Raw genomic sequence first — 16,938 nt, 5'->3', positions numbered from 1 at the left:
TATATATATATATATATATATATATATATATATATATGCAAATATGGAAAGCAAAAACTGCAGTTAAACGTCAAATCCCGCTTAATCCATCCAACGCATCAGAAGCTTGCGTAAGCTTTATTTTACATAAACAATATATGGTAAGCATTGAAACGCGTCTGCGTGGCGAAAAATCGTTCCACAACGTACGATTGATTTTCCGTGTTCACAATATAAACCCCGTAACATTATATATTCCTGTAAAGGATGAATTATTTGCCTTATAAAAATAATTTTAAACACTCAATGCCATTCCAACGCGTTATTATTTTTATTCGCATTCGTATGACTAGTGCGTGATTTATCCTTACTCATCTCGTAACTGATTTGGAAAGGCATTTTTCAAGATCCATTTATCGAATCGAATGACAACATATCGTGACATATTGTCAAGGTTAGCAAGGTTCTTATTCATGTATTTCCGCGAAAAATTTGTCGTTAAATTCTTATCTTCAAGTTTGTTAAAATAGTTTATATTGCGGTTTTATTTATCTATTTTTTTTTTTTTTTTTTTAGAACTGGTGATCCATTCAAGAGACCAAATATGGAAGAGAATTATTGTTTCAAGAAGGAACATGATATTTTTACTCATTTTTGACGCAGATCAAATTTTTACAACTGTTTTAGAATTTTTATAATTTTTATTGTGACGAATACAAGAATAAGAAATAAAATTATTTTTAAATAGATTATTATTTAAAAATAAATTCTATCTAAAATATTGTTAATTATATATTGAATTCAATATATATATAATATTCAATATTGACAGATTGATACATATTTTTAAAGTTAAACAAATTTTGAATTTAACATAAAATTGTTATAATAATTAAATGCAAAAAGTAAGTATTTCTCTTGAGTTCCACGTATCTAATATTCCATAAGTTTTATTCACCATCTTTTATGCTTTGCGGACTCCTAATCGAGCTCTAAAATTATCTGCAGGAACATATTCAGACGTCACTATCTGTGTTAAGGTCGAGCGAAGGAAAAGTGGAGCAAATATTCGTTCATCATTCTTGAATAGACATACACGCGAAAGCTTCATTGACGGAATAATGCAACAAAAAAAAAAGAGAGAAAGAGAAAGAAAAAAGAAAGAAAGACGAAATCAATTAAAAAATAGATTAAAAATAAAAGATACTCGATAAAAGAAATTTTGTAAGAATATACCAACGTAAAAAATTAATCTCGACATAGAATAATCGAAAGGTATCACCCTCTGGTATCAAGCGGAGCCAGGCACTGTTTATGGATTATTCGAAGCACGGTGGTTTAGCTTGGTTGCTATAGCTTAAACACCGTTTTCCACCTGTGTGCCACCTTTCGTCAGCCTGGAGGAATCTCTCAAGGGTTATACTCAACGTGAGTCGAGTCGATCACGGTTAGTCACACAGCGAAGTGCCCTTCGTCCACTCGGTTAGAACTGTCGAAAAATGGGAGAACACTCGTCCTGGAGAATATCTGAGAACACTCGAGAAAGATCTTACTCGGGTGGCGGTTGATAAGCCGTCGGTCGTCGAGCGAAATCGATCTTGTGAATAGACCTATTGAGGAGCATCAAGATAAATAAAGAAAAAAAAAAAAAGAAAAAGAAGAAAAAGAATGATACAGAGTGGACAAATGTCGTGAAAAAGACGGTTCGAGGACGTGGAAGAGGTTTAAAGAGGGATGTCTGAATGGGTGGTGTCTGCTCGTTTCGAGATCGCGGTAGCCAGGTGAACGCTGGCTCGATCCTTGATCGTGTGATCAGTCAAGCGAGCGACGAGGATCAATGTCTGTTGTATCGTCTGGCCAATTACAAAAAGGGTGGCGAGCTGATCGAGTCGTACAATCAAGGTGGCCAGTTCGAGGTAGAAAAATTGATCAGGGAACAGTTCGGTGTATTGATGTATGCGGACGGTAAGGGGCAGGTGATCAATCGTGCCGAGTACCTACGTTGGAAATTCCGAGACCTCGAGCAAGTTGTGCTTCCTATCGAGGCTTCTTTGTCACAGTTCGATCCTTTGGCTCAATGGAACGATCACGAAGCGTGCTGGCAAATGCAGTACAGAGGTTCGCTAGGAGAGACCCTCCTGCATGTTCTGATTATATGCGATACCAGGATACACACACGAGTGGCGCGTATTCTGCTCAAGTGCTTTCCACGATTGGCCATTGACGTAGTCGAGGGTGAGGAGTACCTTGGCGCTAGCGCGCTCCATCTAGCAATCGCGTACAACAATAATGAACTGGTGCAAGACCTCGTTGAGGCGGGAGCGATCATTTCTCAGCGGGCGATAGGCAGCTTTTTCCTACCCAGGGACCAACAGCGAATGAATCCGGCTAAGAATACGGATTACGAGGGATTAGCTTATCTGGGGGAATATCCCCTCGCCTGGGCCGCTTGTTGTGCAAACGAGAGCGTTTACAACTTATTACTCGACTCTGGCGCTGATCCCGACGAGCAAGACTCTTTTGGAAACATGATATTGCATATGGTCGTGGTTTGTGATAAATTGGTACGTATTTCGTGTGTAATTTTGCATTTTTAATTTTGAAAAATACTCTTCTGCGTCATATGTAATTCTATGTATATTATTATTCATACTGAATGACTTTGATTTTTGCAAGATTTAATATTCGTTGATATAATATTTAAAATTAGTTTAAAAATTTTTAAATATTTTTAAATATAATCTAGAAAATTGATAAAATTTAAACTTGACAAAGTTCGCAAATACATATAGTTAAGTTTAACACCTGTGGTCGTAAAAATATTATATAAGATAAGGGGTTAATCATCCTTATATGGGTTTAAGCGAGATAATCGAGTTAGCATCCGCGACATCAGACAGAGTCCATCGAACGAGCAGGCGAATTAATCGACTCACCATAAATTTCATTTCGCGTACCCTACACCAAGTAAACAGTTTATTCGGTTATCCGATATAACGTTACCCTAACAAGAGGGTATTCGTCCGGAAACGGGCCGGAAAAATTGATCAGCTATTTTGGTCTCTTTTTAAAGAAACTATAAAGATTTTTAAATGAAATTTTATTGATTTTTCACAATTTTAGTCAAATTTTACATAAAATTTATATGAATTTTATTTCAAATTCAAATTCTGATTTCAAAAATCAAGTATATAAATAAAGTCAAAGCACGAAAAATTACAATAAAAGAATTATATTTCAAGAATAATTATATAAAAATAATTTTATTCTAAAAATAAATAAACAAAGATATGAAATAATAACAAAATTTGTAAAGAAAAAAAAAAGGAAAAGAAAAAATCGTAACCTAACCTAATTTCACGCGAATTATCTTGTTTTTAAACAAGAGACCGCTCTGCGTGCTCTATTTTTCCTATCCAGAAAGATTTCCGCTAAATCGAGTACAATAGCACGGTTGTATAATGCAGGACATGTTCGGATATGCTCTCCGTCATCCGAAGCTTCCTGCTCGCAATGGGATTGTGAATGCCGCCGGACTGACCCCATTGACGCTCGCCTGCCAGTTGGGCCGTGCTGAAGTCTTTCGGGAGATGTTGGAACTGTCCGCACGAGAATTCTGGCGCTACAGTAACATCACCTGCTCGGCGTATCCCCTGAATGCGCTCGACACGCTGTTGCCTGATGGCAGAACAAGTACGTCGTAATGCTAATCGAATTACACGCTTTCGAGAATCATCGTCCTGGGTTCGTCGTATACGAGTTCAAGTATGCCACTTACTTTGTGTTGTGCCTTCGTGTAATTGTCAAGATTCAAGGCCGAATCATCTTTATATAGCTTCGCCGTTTTCGGTACAGGTTAGATTCAAAAATACAGTAAACGTTGGATAACGGCCAATAATCGATATTTAGACTATTAGCACTTGTGGAATAGTCGAAATCGAAATTTAATCCGATATTTCAATCAAATTTTATCGAATAGAAAATGAGTAAGAGAAAAAGGATTAAAATTTAATATATAAACGTATCGAATGAATTTCATAGTGTATAGAGGGAGTCTAAGTCTTTCTAAATCAGTGATGGGAATAAATATATCGAACATATATATCGTTTTGGGAACTTATCCAATGTTCATTGTATCATGTACGTATAATTTATAAAGAAAATTGACGACTTTAAATATGCATCTCTATTTTTATGAATTAATTAAGTCTATCAAATATGCATTCTTTTCACTAATATTTTTCTCAGTTTTGCAATTACTTCATCTCTTTGAGATGATTTTATAATATTTCGAAATTTCTGTTTTCAAATCAACCAAGCAATCACATTTCTTATACGTTATTCAACATAAATTCAATATCGTTTAATTTCCATAAAATTCGTCTTTTATAAAGAGATGCATCGATGGAGCCAGATTTCAACCTTGCCACGATCTGCATTTAAAGAGGTTGGCAATCGGACTTGCGCCAAATTGTATCGAAGTTTCCTCCAGTCTTTCTCTCTCTCTCTCTCTCACTTTCACACTTGATTCATCTTCGAACTCGTGCAACGTGAATGTATCTCACGATAGGGTGCGAGTTTTCCAGACGTTTGGGTGATTCATGGATAATGTTTGGGATGGGTGAAAGAAACATACATAGATAAGACGGAGTGAAGAAAGAGAGGGTGTTGGGCGGAAGATTGTGCAACGTTGAGGAGAGATCACCCTTGGAGAAGGGTGTATAAGAAGGAAGACAAGAGAAAGCGGGTCGTTGCAGGATGCAATTACGGCCATTTAACGAAGTTTCGAGATTAGCCGCGGACGCGGAGTTGGGTGCTCGCGTTTCATTTAGTTTCGGAATCCATTATCCTTTCACCCACTCCTCCTGCCTTAGCCTCACCTCCTCCACGTCCCTTTACGTTCCTTCGTTTCCTAGCTGTGCCCGTCTTTGTCACCGCGGCTTGAATGTCATCCGATAGATTCCTCGATAACTGAGTCTAGAGGTGGGAGGTGATGTTGGATGTACCAGAAGGGAGATAGATGAACTTTGACTCTATCTTCTTTCTTACAGGTATGCTTAATTATTGTGGAGCTAAGGGCAAAGGTTTGTTGGTTAAGAGTAAACTAGTTCAAACTTTTTTTTTTCATACATTTTTTTCTTTCTTTCGTTTCCTTCTCGATTTTTCCGTAATTTTTTGGTTGCTTAGAACGATATAATGCGTTTCTCTATATTGTCGTTACATAACCGTTTTACAAAAATTATTATTAATAATAATTAAGCTGTAATTTAAAGTTATAAACTCATATTACACAATATATAATATTTATTTTAGTTTATCCTAGCTTTATTAGTTAACATTCAGATTGATTTATGCAATGTGTACGTTATGATCATTTCCTATTCCATGGTATGTACAGTCGCGTCATAAAGTTTCCTAAGAAATATAAAATATGAAGAAGAGTTTTTTCTACGTATCAGGTTTTCTTTTTGTATACGCATTCAATGCAAGTGTTGTCGTCGATATGCATACCCATTTTGAATTTCGTTGCATTTTTCACAATTGTTTTTTTGTATTCATCGAAAATCAATATTCACTATCGAAAATCCTTTTCGATTCGATGGTCGACAAACAATGTCGATTTTATTGTATAGAAAAAAAAAAAAAAAATCAATCGCTTCTCTTTACCTCAATTTCATTTAATCTTAGCTTATTCCTTAAACAATTAATATATTTTATTTATCCGTCCACGTCACAATATTTCAACTTTTAACCTTCTACCATCCAATTCATAACCGTCAATGTCTATACCTCGGTCTATATCCCAATATAACCCATCGCTGCCAATATTCCAATCCACGGCAGGAATCGAGAGGGAAAACAAAGAAAGTACACTACGCTTTCGCACACGTGTTGTCATTATCGATCACGCGGGAGAAAGGGGAGGGAGAGAGATAGTAAACGAAATACCGGGAACGAACTAAAAGCGATAAAGTTGATCGATGAAATTCCTAACGCCTCTTTGTCTCCATCAACCGGGACCTGACACGAAAATCCATCGGCCGTGCGCGTTCACAGGGACAGAGGTTTCCTGATATAATCTGTCGCGCTATTACATCACCAACGATCGACTTTTGATGTCCCCCTCGATGAAATTAACCTCGGAAAGATAGCTTAAATCGATTACCAAAGGGATGGTCGCCTCCGTTGAAACGTTAATAATTATCCGGATGCAGCACTTAACGATGATTATCTCACCGATAGCGAAGGTTGAAATCGTTATTCAACTTCGGTTCGAACGTCCGTTTTTGCGGGACTCCGCGTCCAATCGTTGATCTCCTCTCCTCGTGGGCGGAGGAGAGGGGGGAGGACGGAGTGTGCGAGAATCGTCGGGCAAAACTTTCGCGAGTTTCGTGCTCGAGTTGGATATAATTACGAGTTGCGGTGACGAATCGGCGTACCACTGGTAAGTTCCTCGTGTATGCGAACTTCTGTTCGACAGAGCGGAGACGCGCTGTGGAAAGATCGAACGATGGAAACTGCCTTGTGTCCTTTTAGGTTATGTTGTACAGAACGCTTCAGAGTATATAGTATATAGTATATAGTATATAGTATATAGTAGAAAGATCGAACGATGAAAACTGTTTTGTGTTCTTTTAGGTTATGTTGTGCAAAGATAAAAGAGAATTATTTAACAGAATTAGAATTGTGGAAATATCGTAACAGTCTTATATTCTGTTAGGTTATGTATAAGACGTTTCAGAGATTATATGTATATAATAAAAAGATCGAACGACGAAAATTATTTTGTATTCATTTAGATTAGGTTAGATTGTACAGAACACTTCAGAGTTAGTATGTATATAATAGAAAGATCGAACGATGAAAACTGTTTTGTGTTCTTTTAGGTTATGTTGTGCAGAGATAAAAGAGAATTATTTAACAGAATTAGAATTGTGGAAATATCGTAACAGTCTTATATTCTGTTAGGTTATGTCGTATAGGATGTTTAAGAGATTATATGTATATAATAAAAAGATCGAACGACGAAAATTATTTTATATTCATTTAGATTAGGTTAGATTATGCAGAACGTTTCAGAGATAAGTAAGAGGGAATTGTTTGATAAAATAGAGATGTATCGTGGAAAAATTGAACGATGAAAACTGTTTTGTGTTCTTTTAGGTTATGTTGTGCAGAGATTCAGAGAAATTATTTATTATAACAGAATGAGAATATATATTGTGGAAAGTAAATGGTAACTTATATCCTTTTAGGTTATGTCGTATAAGGCGTTTCAGAGATTATACGTATATAATAAAAAGATCGAACGACGAAAATTATTTTGTATTCATTTAGATTAGATTAGATTGTACAGAACACTTCACAGTTAGTATGTATATAGTAGAAAAATCGAACGACGAAAACTGTTTTGTGTTCTTTTAGGTTATGTTGCAGAGATTCAGAGATAAAAGAAAATTGATTGATAGAATAAATATGTATCGTGGTAAAATCAAATAATACTTGCTTGTGTTCTCTTAGATTAGATTAAATTAGATTGTACAGAGTGTTTCAGAGATATAATAAAGAATTTATTGATAGAAAGGATTGTTTGAGATGGAAAGATCTAATATAGAGTTATTTTGTATTCTTTTAGGTTTTGTCAGGTTGTATACAATGTTTCAGAAATAATAGAGGATTGTTTGATAAAATAAAGATATATCTTGGAAATTTTGTTCTTTTATGTTTCAGAGGGGAAGTAACAGGTGATTATTCCATAAAAGAATATCTTGAAAGCTATTTTATGTTGACAAAGCTTGTACAAAGCGTTTCAAAAATGGATAGCTAAACTTATAATAAGTAATAAGAAATTAATCCTTTTCTTTCTTCTATATGATTCTTATCAGATATAATTATAATTCTAATCAATATTAATCGTGTATTAAAACTCACAAAAAAATTTCTTCTTTTCCAAAGATGTGCATTTAACCGAAAATAATATCAGACCCGAGCCATCTCACTCACAAAATTCACATCCAAATTCGCATCATTATTCTCGAACAAGTAGTGCCTTCCCCCATGGACATTTACTCGCGGATCCAATCGATCGTTCTGGTCATTCTCATAATAGCATCGAGGCATCAGGCCGAGACATCAAAGTGGTCAGTGGAATTAATATTCCCCTGTACTACCATCGCTAAATCGAATCTCACAATGGATGTGCCTCGATATAATTCGGCAAACGATCGAGCGATGTTCCCTCGTTTCAAAAGCTACGGTCACCGATTCGATCGAAAGGACAGAATCGAATGGAAAGTTTTTGGACGGGGGGTGAGGTTATTCGTAGCAATTTTGCTTCCATATCTGAAATTCAATTTCCTCGGGCCAAAAGCTGTCGCGGGGGAAGTCTGTCATCAATGGCGGCGCGCCATTGCGCGCGAAAGAATGGAGGATGGAACCGTGGAAAAGGCGTGTCCTCGCCGATTTCACTTGATCTTGAAATGCACTGTTAACCCTTCGATCCTCGAATAATTATAATCGAGTAACGATATTTCTCTTGCACTTGAATTTTATTATTTGCTTCAACGTATCATATAATTTTGAAAAATATTTAATTCAACTACATTTTGAACAAATTTTTCCTCTATTTTCCTCGAATTTAATTTTCACTTATATACGCAAAAATCAAGATTTTAGAAGAACGTATCATATAATTTTGAAAAATGTTTAATTCAACTACATTTTGAACAAATTTTTCCTCTATTTTCCTCGAATTTAATTTTCACTTATATACGCAAAAATCAAGATTTTAGAAGAACGTATCATATAATTTTGAAAAATGTTTAATTCAACTACATTTTGAACAAATTTTTCCTCTATTTTCCTCGAATTTAATTTTCACTTATATACGCAAAAATCAAGATTTTAGAAGAACGTATCATATAATTTTGAAAAATGTTTAATTCAACTACATTTTGAACAAATTTTTCCTCTATTTTCCTCGAATTTAATTTTCACTTATATACACAAAAACCAAGATTTTAGAAGAAACAAATATAAATATCCTTCGACATATTACGATTAAATAGAAAATATTATATTATAATTAACTAAAAATCGGATAACGTCATAAATTCGTCACGACAAAAAGATTAAAAACGATCCAAACTTCCGATATTTGTACAGGAAAAACTTTTTTTTACTGAAAAAAAAAAAAACTTCATCGAAATCACCGACGACACGACCTCCCCCTCCCCTCCAACATCGACCCTTGATCGAGTCGAGACCTAGGCTCTCGAAGTGGCGGCGTTCAAACGTTAAAACGTCAAACCCCACCCTTCTCCCCCTTAAAAAAATATATCGAAACGTGAAACTCGGAACTTCGGTGACGCTNGAGGGAGGAGGGGGCGGGGATGGGGCAAAGTTTGGGAAACTTAGGCAACGATGAACGCTTAATATTTCACGGTGAAGTCAGGTGAACAAAATTCGATAATCGATACGGATGACACGGTTAAGGGTTCATTGGCCGTTGTGTTCCATGCTCGTCGCTCTCTCTCTTTCTCTCTCTCTCTCTCTCTCTCTCGTTGAATCTTTCAGAGGGAGAGGTGGGGGAGGGTTGGGTGCTTTTGTTTCGTGATCAATGAAATTGCTGTAACGGTGTTGGATCGTCAGGGGGCGAGTTTGTAATTTAAACAGGGGAGGGGGGGGGGGGCGGGGGGTTTTGCGTTTGTTTGGACGGGAAGTTTGAGTTGGATGAAATGTGCGATGGGGATTTGTAAGGAGTGATATGTTCTTTGCTCGATGGAAAAGAGGTATTCCGTTGAAGGATTCGTTCGTGGTAAATTGACTTTGACAAAAGTTTCTCGTCGTTGAATCTTAGGATGGAGCGTACATTGTGTTAGGATGTGTTGCGAACGAAATCTGTAAAAGTCGGGTCGAAGATAAGCGACTAAATGTTGAATAATATTCTTTTATGTATCCAAAGAATATGAAAAAAGTGGAAATTTTAGTGGAAATTTGTTATTGAAGAATTGGTATAATTGCGATCTCGATAATAAATAAACATAATACAATTTTCCATAGAAAATATTTCTTCTGAAATTTGGCGAGTTTTTATAAATTAAATACACGAAACTGGGATGAAATTTGATAATTTCAACAAGTGAAAGAAATCGTTATTTTGTTTAAATTATATTTCGATGTAGATGTTATTCATTTTATATTAGGGGAAATTAAAACGCTATAATATAAAAGAGTAATTTTTCTTAAAAGAATTCTCGTCTGTGGAACTCGGTGGATAGTCAGGAATAGATGGTCAGTGAATGTATATCATAGTGCGATCCATTTACTGGTGAAAGTGTACTTGTAATTGATGAACGTTTTGAAACTTTGAAATATGATCTAAGATTTCTTCATCATCTTGTATTAAACTTACTTTTCTCTATCTAGGAAAAAAAGTTATCTTATATATGTTTAGACAGCTAGCATTTGTAATTTGTGATTGACCAAATTTCACTAATAATATCAATTGTTTTTAACAAAAGGATCAACAATACTTTCACACAAATTCATTAAATATTCCTCATACAAATAATTTTCAATAATTATTATAATTAACGTAAATATTACTATTACTCTACATCTAGAGATACTAGGGATCCCTAGAATTGTCACTAATCTCATTCCACAACGAAACGCGATCAATTTTGTAAAATTTTTCTCTTTCTTTAAATGCAAGGGACAATAAGTCTTCGAATAGAATTATATAAAAGGAGAATTTGTTAAAATACACCATCTCAAGAATGTCATTTACACGAGTTCGGGTCGAAAATCGAACCGACATTAGCTAACTGACGTAAATATTACCATTACTATATATCTAGAGATACTAGGGATCCCTAGAATTGTCACTAATCTCATTCCACAACGAAACGCGATCAATTTTGTAAAATTTTTCTCTTTCTTTAAATGCAAGGGACGATAATTCTTCGAATAGAATTATATAAAAGGAGAATTTGTTAAAATACACCATCTCAAGAATGTCATTTACAAGAGTTCGGGTCGAAAATCGAACCGATATTAGCTAGCTGACGTAAATATTACCATTACTGTATATCTAGAGATACTAGGGATCCCTAGAATTGTCACTAATCTCATTCCACAACGAAACGCGATCAATTTTGTAAAATTTTTCTCTTTCTTTAAATGCAAGGGACGATAATTCTTCGAATAGAATCATATAAAAGGGGAATTTGTTAAAATACACCACCTCAAGAATGTCGTTTACACGAGTTCGGGTCGAAAATCGAACCGACATTAGCTAGCTGACGTAAATATTACCATTACTGTATATCTAAAGATACTAGGGATCCCTAGGATTATCACTAATCTCATTCCACAACGAAATGCGATCAATTTTGTAAAATTTTTTTCTTTCTTTAAATGCAAGGGACGATAATTCTTCGAATAGAATTATATAAAAGGAGAATTTGTTAAAATACACCACCTCAAGAATGTCGTTTACACGGTTCGAAAATCCGACCGGGAGTATCGAACCGACATTAGCTAGCTGACTTTTGCCAAGTTCGGTGGGCAGATTAACGATTCCAGTAGAATTCTTCTGCAAAGCCGCGGAAGTGGCGGTAAACTTTTATCTTTGCATGCAAGAAAGTTTGGGGGACGCACGTGGCGTGGTTACGGAAAAAGCCGCCATCACTGTCCCAGTATCGCCCCCTGCTGTCGTCCGTGGGAAGCTCGCGCATCTAATATATATAGCCGCTAATGCAAAACCCATAATTATCACAGGCGTAGAGAGAGAACCCTAAAGTGATGTTCCATTAACCGCAAATGGTCCAACCCGAATTTCTATTTCAGACTGGAACTCGGCGCTATTTATCATTCTGAACGGTACGAAGGAGGAGCACTTGAACATGCTGGACGGTGGTATTATTCAGCGATTACTCGAGGAAAAATGGAAGACCTTTGCGCGGGTAAGTGCGTCCACGTGACAATATTCTCGTCTATCTATCCTTCCTTTTATCACCCATTTTTCACGAATTCTTCCTTGCCTGGAACAACCATCTTCGCTCGAGGAAAACAATGGTGTCCATTAGACCGTTCTAGGAATTCCCCACGCTTAAAGAATTTAATTGATATTTTCTCACTGGAGAACAACGGGTCAACTTAATAGGCGCATAAAATTGAGGGGAAAAAATATATACGGTGGTTGAGTGAAGAAAGAGTGTTTTTTTTTTTTTTTTTTTGAGGTATATGTACTTGCTTTTTGATGAAGCGTTTTTTTTTTTTTATTCCATATTTATGAAAGTACCAGTAACGAATGATAAAAAATTTAATCGATATGTATGCACGCTAAATACAACGATGTGCAAGTATTTTTTGTAGAAATTTGAGCGGTTTATAAAGGTTTCACGTGACCTTGTTTTTGATATAGGGGAAACTAGAATTCAGGTAACTAGGATCTATATATATATTCTTTTTTTCCCTGCGCTCATAGTTGTATTATTTATCAGCATGGTTAATTTACTACTACCTATCATTCTGGTTCGATATCGACATAAAGTATCGGTATCTATCGGTTTATCGAAAATGAAGTTATACATAGTTGACTTCAAAATCCATTTTCTAGAAAATAAAGTCTTATTTTAAGAAATTTTACACTTCTTCTTTTTTCTTATTTTATTTTTCTTTTTTGGTATTTTGTATATATTAAAATCTAGGTGATCTTTAAACATCTTGAGGAATTGTTGCAATAAAGAACTTGAATTAACGATCCTTAAATGTACTTAAATTTAATTATACGGAAAGGAATGGAAACAGAGAACATTACTTATATTAAATTTATCAGAATAGTAAAATGCATTACATTACGCAACACACCTTACTATATCCCATAAACTGTTTAATTAATTTATTCTCGTTACATTAAAACAGAATAATTTAAGAGGAAATACAAATTTTGCAAAAAAAGAAAAGAAGAAATTATTAATTTATTCGAATCGAGTCTTGTTACATTTAACCAATTTACTTTTATTACTTTTTTTCTAACATCCTTCCCTTTCATTTCGTAATTTATTAATTTCTAATTAAATCTAATTAATCAAATTCAAATCAACCCAATTTACGTTAACCACATTTATCTTCCCGTATTCGTTCAATTAAATCCTTCAACAATGCGAAAACTCGTCAAACACCGAATCATTAACGCCCTCCTTCATCATCGAAAATATTCACAACCAAGTACCCAGAGCAGACGCTAAAATCGTCCTCCCCTCTCCCCCTCTTTCTCCCCTAATAATCGCGCAATTATAATTGGACATTGGCACGCGTCAAAACTGTCCTAATTGCTCGTATAAGAGCGCGCATGTGAAGAAATATGTTGAACGGAAATTTTCGCCGCGCGAACACACGCCGCTCGATTTCAAAATCGTCCCGTTTCGGTGATTATCGAGTGACGTCGAGTAGACGTTGGAGTGACTCGGTGAAAACGATTGTCACTCGCGTGCTCGACAGCGGATCGAGTGGCATCGACAGGGTTATCCACGGTTTTGGACATTGAACGTAGGCGTGCGCGATATTTATTTCGATCGACCGCAGCGCCACCATCCGGCGACGAGATCGGCCAATGAGCGATCTCGGTGGAACGACGATGGTCGTCCATGTCCGATTGATTCGTGATCACCACGGAGAGCCCGATAGCCTTTCGAAAAGAGCTTAATGAGCGGTTAATTTTTAACTCGGTGGATTTATCTCGATTCGATGATTTTTACGAAGATTCATCTTGTTAATGGAATAATACGTATATATATATATATATATATGTTGTATTATAGGTATTGTTAATCAGATTTAAATTATATCTTTAAATAAACATGTAATGAAGAAACGTATCGATATAATTTGACGTATTGTTTTTAATTTTGAGAAATTTTAATTTTATATATCCATTAGCATAATAACATTTTATACGCGTTCATTTTGTGTAATTTATAAACTGGTTGATGTAAATTGATTTTATAAATTATCATAAAATTTATATCGTCCATGTTGTATCAATAATATCGTCATATGAATAATATATTATATGTTAATTCGAAAAAGAAATAATACAGTGGATTTTTTTATTAACTTTATTAATTTAACGTCATGTTTTTATTCTTCAAGAAAGAAAAAGAAAAAAAAAAAGGTATTGGTAAAATAAAAAGGGATTGATTGAAAACAATTTTTACAAAATTAATAGCGCGGAACAAACTTATTTCTCTTTAAATTTATTTCACTTGAAATTTTATAAATTGCGTATCATAGCTGCACACGTATATATTTTCGAAGCTTTTATTAATTACTTTAACTAATTTCTGTTCAACTGTTATTTAAAGCAGCTTTCAAAACGTGTGCACGGAACGTTAAAAGACCGTGGATACGTAGAATTTATTAAAAATTTCATATTTAAATATCACCGACTCTATTTTCCATATCGAAAATGAAAAAAGTTATATCGTAACCACCGATGCGAGCATTATTTTGAAAATTGTTTTCAATAAAAATGTAAAAGACTCGGTCGAGATAACAGGAAATTAAAAAAAAAAAAATGTACATGAATTTTCCGAGAATTTCGCTTTCAATTTTTCCATTGTTCAAGTTTTTTTAAGACCAGCTAAAATTGTATTCTTTGTATCTATATGCCTTTAAAAATACTTTTAATTTTTATTTATTACTAAAAAATTATTAAAAAGTCTATAGTAATATTAGTAATATAGATTGTATTAGTTCTGTTTAAAATTCTAAACGAGATGATAAATACTCTAGATTTGCTTCACTTTACTCTATAATTATACTAATGAACAACTACTACCATACTATATACACATACACACATTGTATATTGTCTGTTATATACTATATCTATATATATATATATACAAAGTATAGAAAATAAATTGATTCATTGTTGCGAACATCCGTGTAACTTGTAATGGAGTTAATGGAACATCCTGTACGAGTATGGAGAAACATTATAATGGTATAGCCATCCATGACATATCCCACTTATAGTACTAATCACGACCACGTTTAAACCACATACAAGCGTCAAATGACCAATTATATCATGATACTGTACACAGAGATTAGCATGGTGTAATGTAATTAATCACGAAGCATATTTGATGGTAACACGTCATTAGACCAACTTCACGGACGGTCGAGAATATGTGATACTTGAACATTTGCAAATATCCCGTATAATACGTTAATTGAAATAACGCAATAACTTAACCTAATTGACAGTTTTGTTCTTGCAAATTTTGGAATTGCTGTTTCCACGATTCATAACGTAGATATATTAGACGAATTATAGGTTATGTTATGAATAAAGCGATAACTTCTTATATTCAATAAAATGATAATCAAAAAAATACTTAAATCTTTTAAGATTTTTAAGTCTTTTTAAAATTTTATAAGATTTAGATTTATTAGATTCATTTTTTTTTTATTTTAATCTTTATATTTCAGGAATTAAATTTTATAGAAATTTATAGAAACAATAACAATAAATTTATAGAAAAAAAATATTTATATTTTTATAGAAACACAAATACTTATAGAAATATTTGATTGCAGATAGACAATATCTTACAAAAAACAAAAAAATAACATAAAAATTAAGTGACATATCAATTTTTGATTAATTTCTTAACAACTTAACCTCTATTTTTCCTCAACTCATTTTAACTTCAACTCGGTCAACGCATATATTTCTTATCTTCATCCATAATCATGCACATTCTTTTTTTATTTCTTTTACTTCACTAACTACTTTCATAAATAGTACAACTATTTATGAGACACATTTTCTTTTCTTCATACTTCTAAAAAAATAAAGAATTCGATATTTATCAAATCTACCTCTAATCTGATCAACCAATTAAATAAATCCAATTAAAAAGTATAGAACGATTCTATAAATATCACTTATATGAAAGTTACAGTTCTTAAAACGACTGGTCATCTTGGTGTTCCATTTGACGTCCTTGTCACTGGCAGTGTATCTGAGACCTTCCAACACAGATGCTCAACTCTTGAAATGGCCGGAAGAAATCACGGAAGTCGCACGCACGATCGCCGAGTGCATCACGGTGCTGGGCGTGCTTAGTTACATTCTGGTCCAACTAGGTGGCGAGATCATCAACATTGGTCTCTTGTCCTTCATGAAACAGTTGGTACGTGAGGATTTCGTTTCCTGGTTCCCTCCATCATACCAGTCGTGAAAGTAAAGTTGCGTTCTCATCGAAGTAACAAAGAGAAACTGTTTGCCTATTGTTGTATCACGTTCCAATAGCAAATCGCAGAAATATCGATATCCAAGAAATATAACAGAGAGAAATATTTGAGTTTTGTTTGAGATTTTTTGTTACAAGGAATCTATAAACATTTCATGTATAATGGTTTTTAACCTAAATTGATTGTTTTAATTATAAATTTGACAATTTATAATTTCAGATTTTTAGTTTTTTATGCACTTTAAAATTCCATTATAAAATAAATTGACTTTTACAAATTTTAACTTTTACTCATTTCAATAAAATGATATAAAGATTGAAACGTGTAACGGATAACAATTTGTATAAATTGAAGAAATATTTGTTCTTATTTTCGTGTGTTTAAATGAATATTCATAACTTAAAATAGAAAGAGAACAAAATAAGCAACAACTTTCGACAACTTTCGATTGGCAACAGAAATGTGATGAAGAAACTTTCGAGAAACGTTAATAAAAAATTCCTCCTTGTTACTTCAGTGAGAAAGGGGCTTTACACTCTAGCAGAATGCTTTCATGACCTGCTATTTCGTGGCCTGATATCTCGCATGGATCGACGAAGGCAATTTCGAATCTTCGAATCGCGCCACGACTATTGGAGGTTGAGCAAACCGAACTATAACGGGCTACGAGTATAGTAGAGAAAT

At 34.3% G+C, this 16,938-nt stretch overlaps 2 protein-coding genes across 9 annotated transcripts in view; one reads left to right on the top strand and one right to left on the bottom strand.

Moving 5' to 3' along the window:
* LOC102679608 (arginine kinase-like) overlaps positions 1-16,938 on the bottom strand; it is a 103,750-nt gene that overhangs the window by 7,409 nt on the left and 79,403 nt on the right. The window lies entirely within an intron of this gene.
* Positions 9-16,938, top strand: part of LOC102678884 (transient receptor potential cation channel subfamily V member 5) — a 52,512-nt gene continuing 35,582 nt past the window's right edge. For 2 of the 8 annotated variants that reach the window (XM_006610522.2, XM_006610520.2), the window contains exons 1-4: positions 914-2,543; positions 3,447-3,672; positions 11,833-11,948; positions 15,957-16,193. In XM_006610522.2, coding sequence (XP_006610585.1) covers positions 1,722-2,543; positions 3,447-3,672; positions 11,833-11,948; positions 15,957-16,193 — 1,401 coding nt within the window. In that variant the 5' untranslated portion in view covers positions 914-1,721. Of the gene's footprint in view, positions 141-867; positions 885-913; positions 2,544-3,446; positions 3,673-11,832; positions 11,949-15,956; positions 16,194-16,938 lie in introns of those variants that run through there. The other 6 variants (XM_031508055.1, XM_006610519.2, XM_031508052.1 and 3 more) reach the window with 5 other exon arrangements.

This window comes from Apis dorsata, unplaced genomic scaffold (assembly GCF_000469605.1).
Source record: "Apis dorsata unplaced genomic scaffold, Apis dorsata 1.3 scaffold_74, whole genome shotgun sequence".
Classification (NCBI taxonomy): Eukaryota; Metazoa; Arthropoda; class Insecta; order Hymenoptera; family Apidae; genus Apis; species Apis dorsata.
Note: the sequence above shows the minus strand (reverse complement) of the source record. Positions and strands in the feature narration are given on the sequence as shown.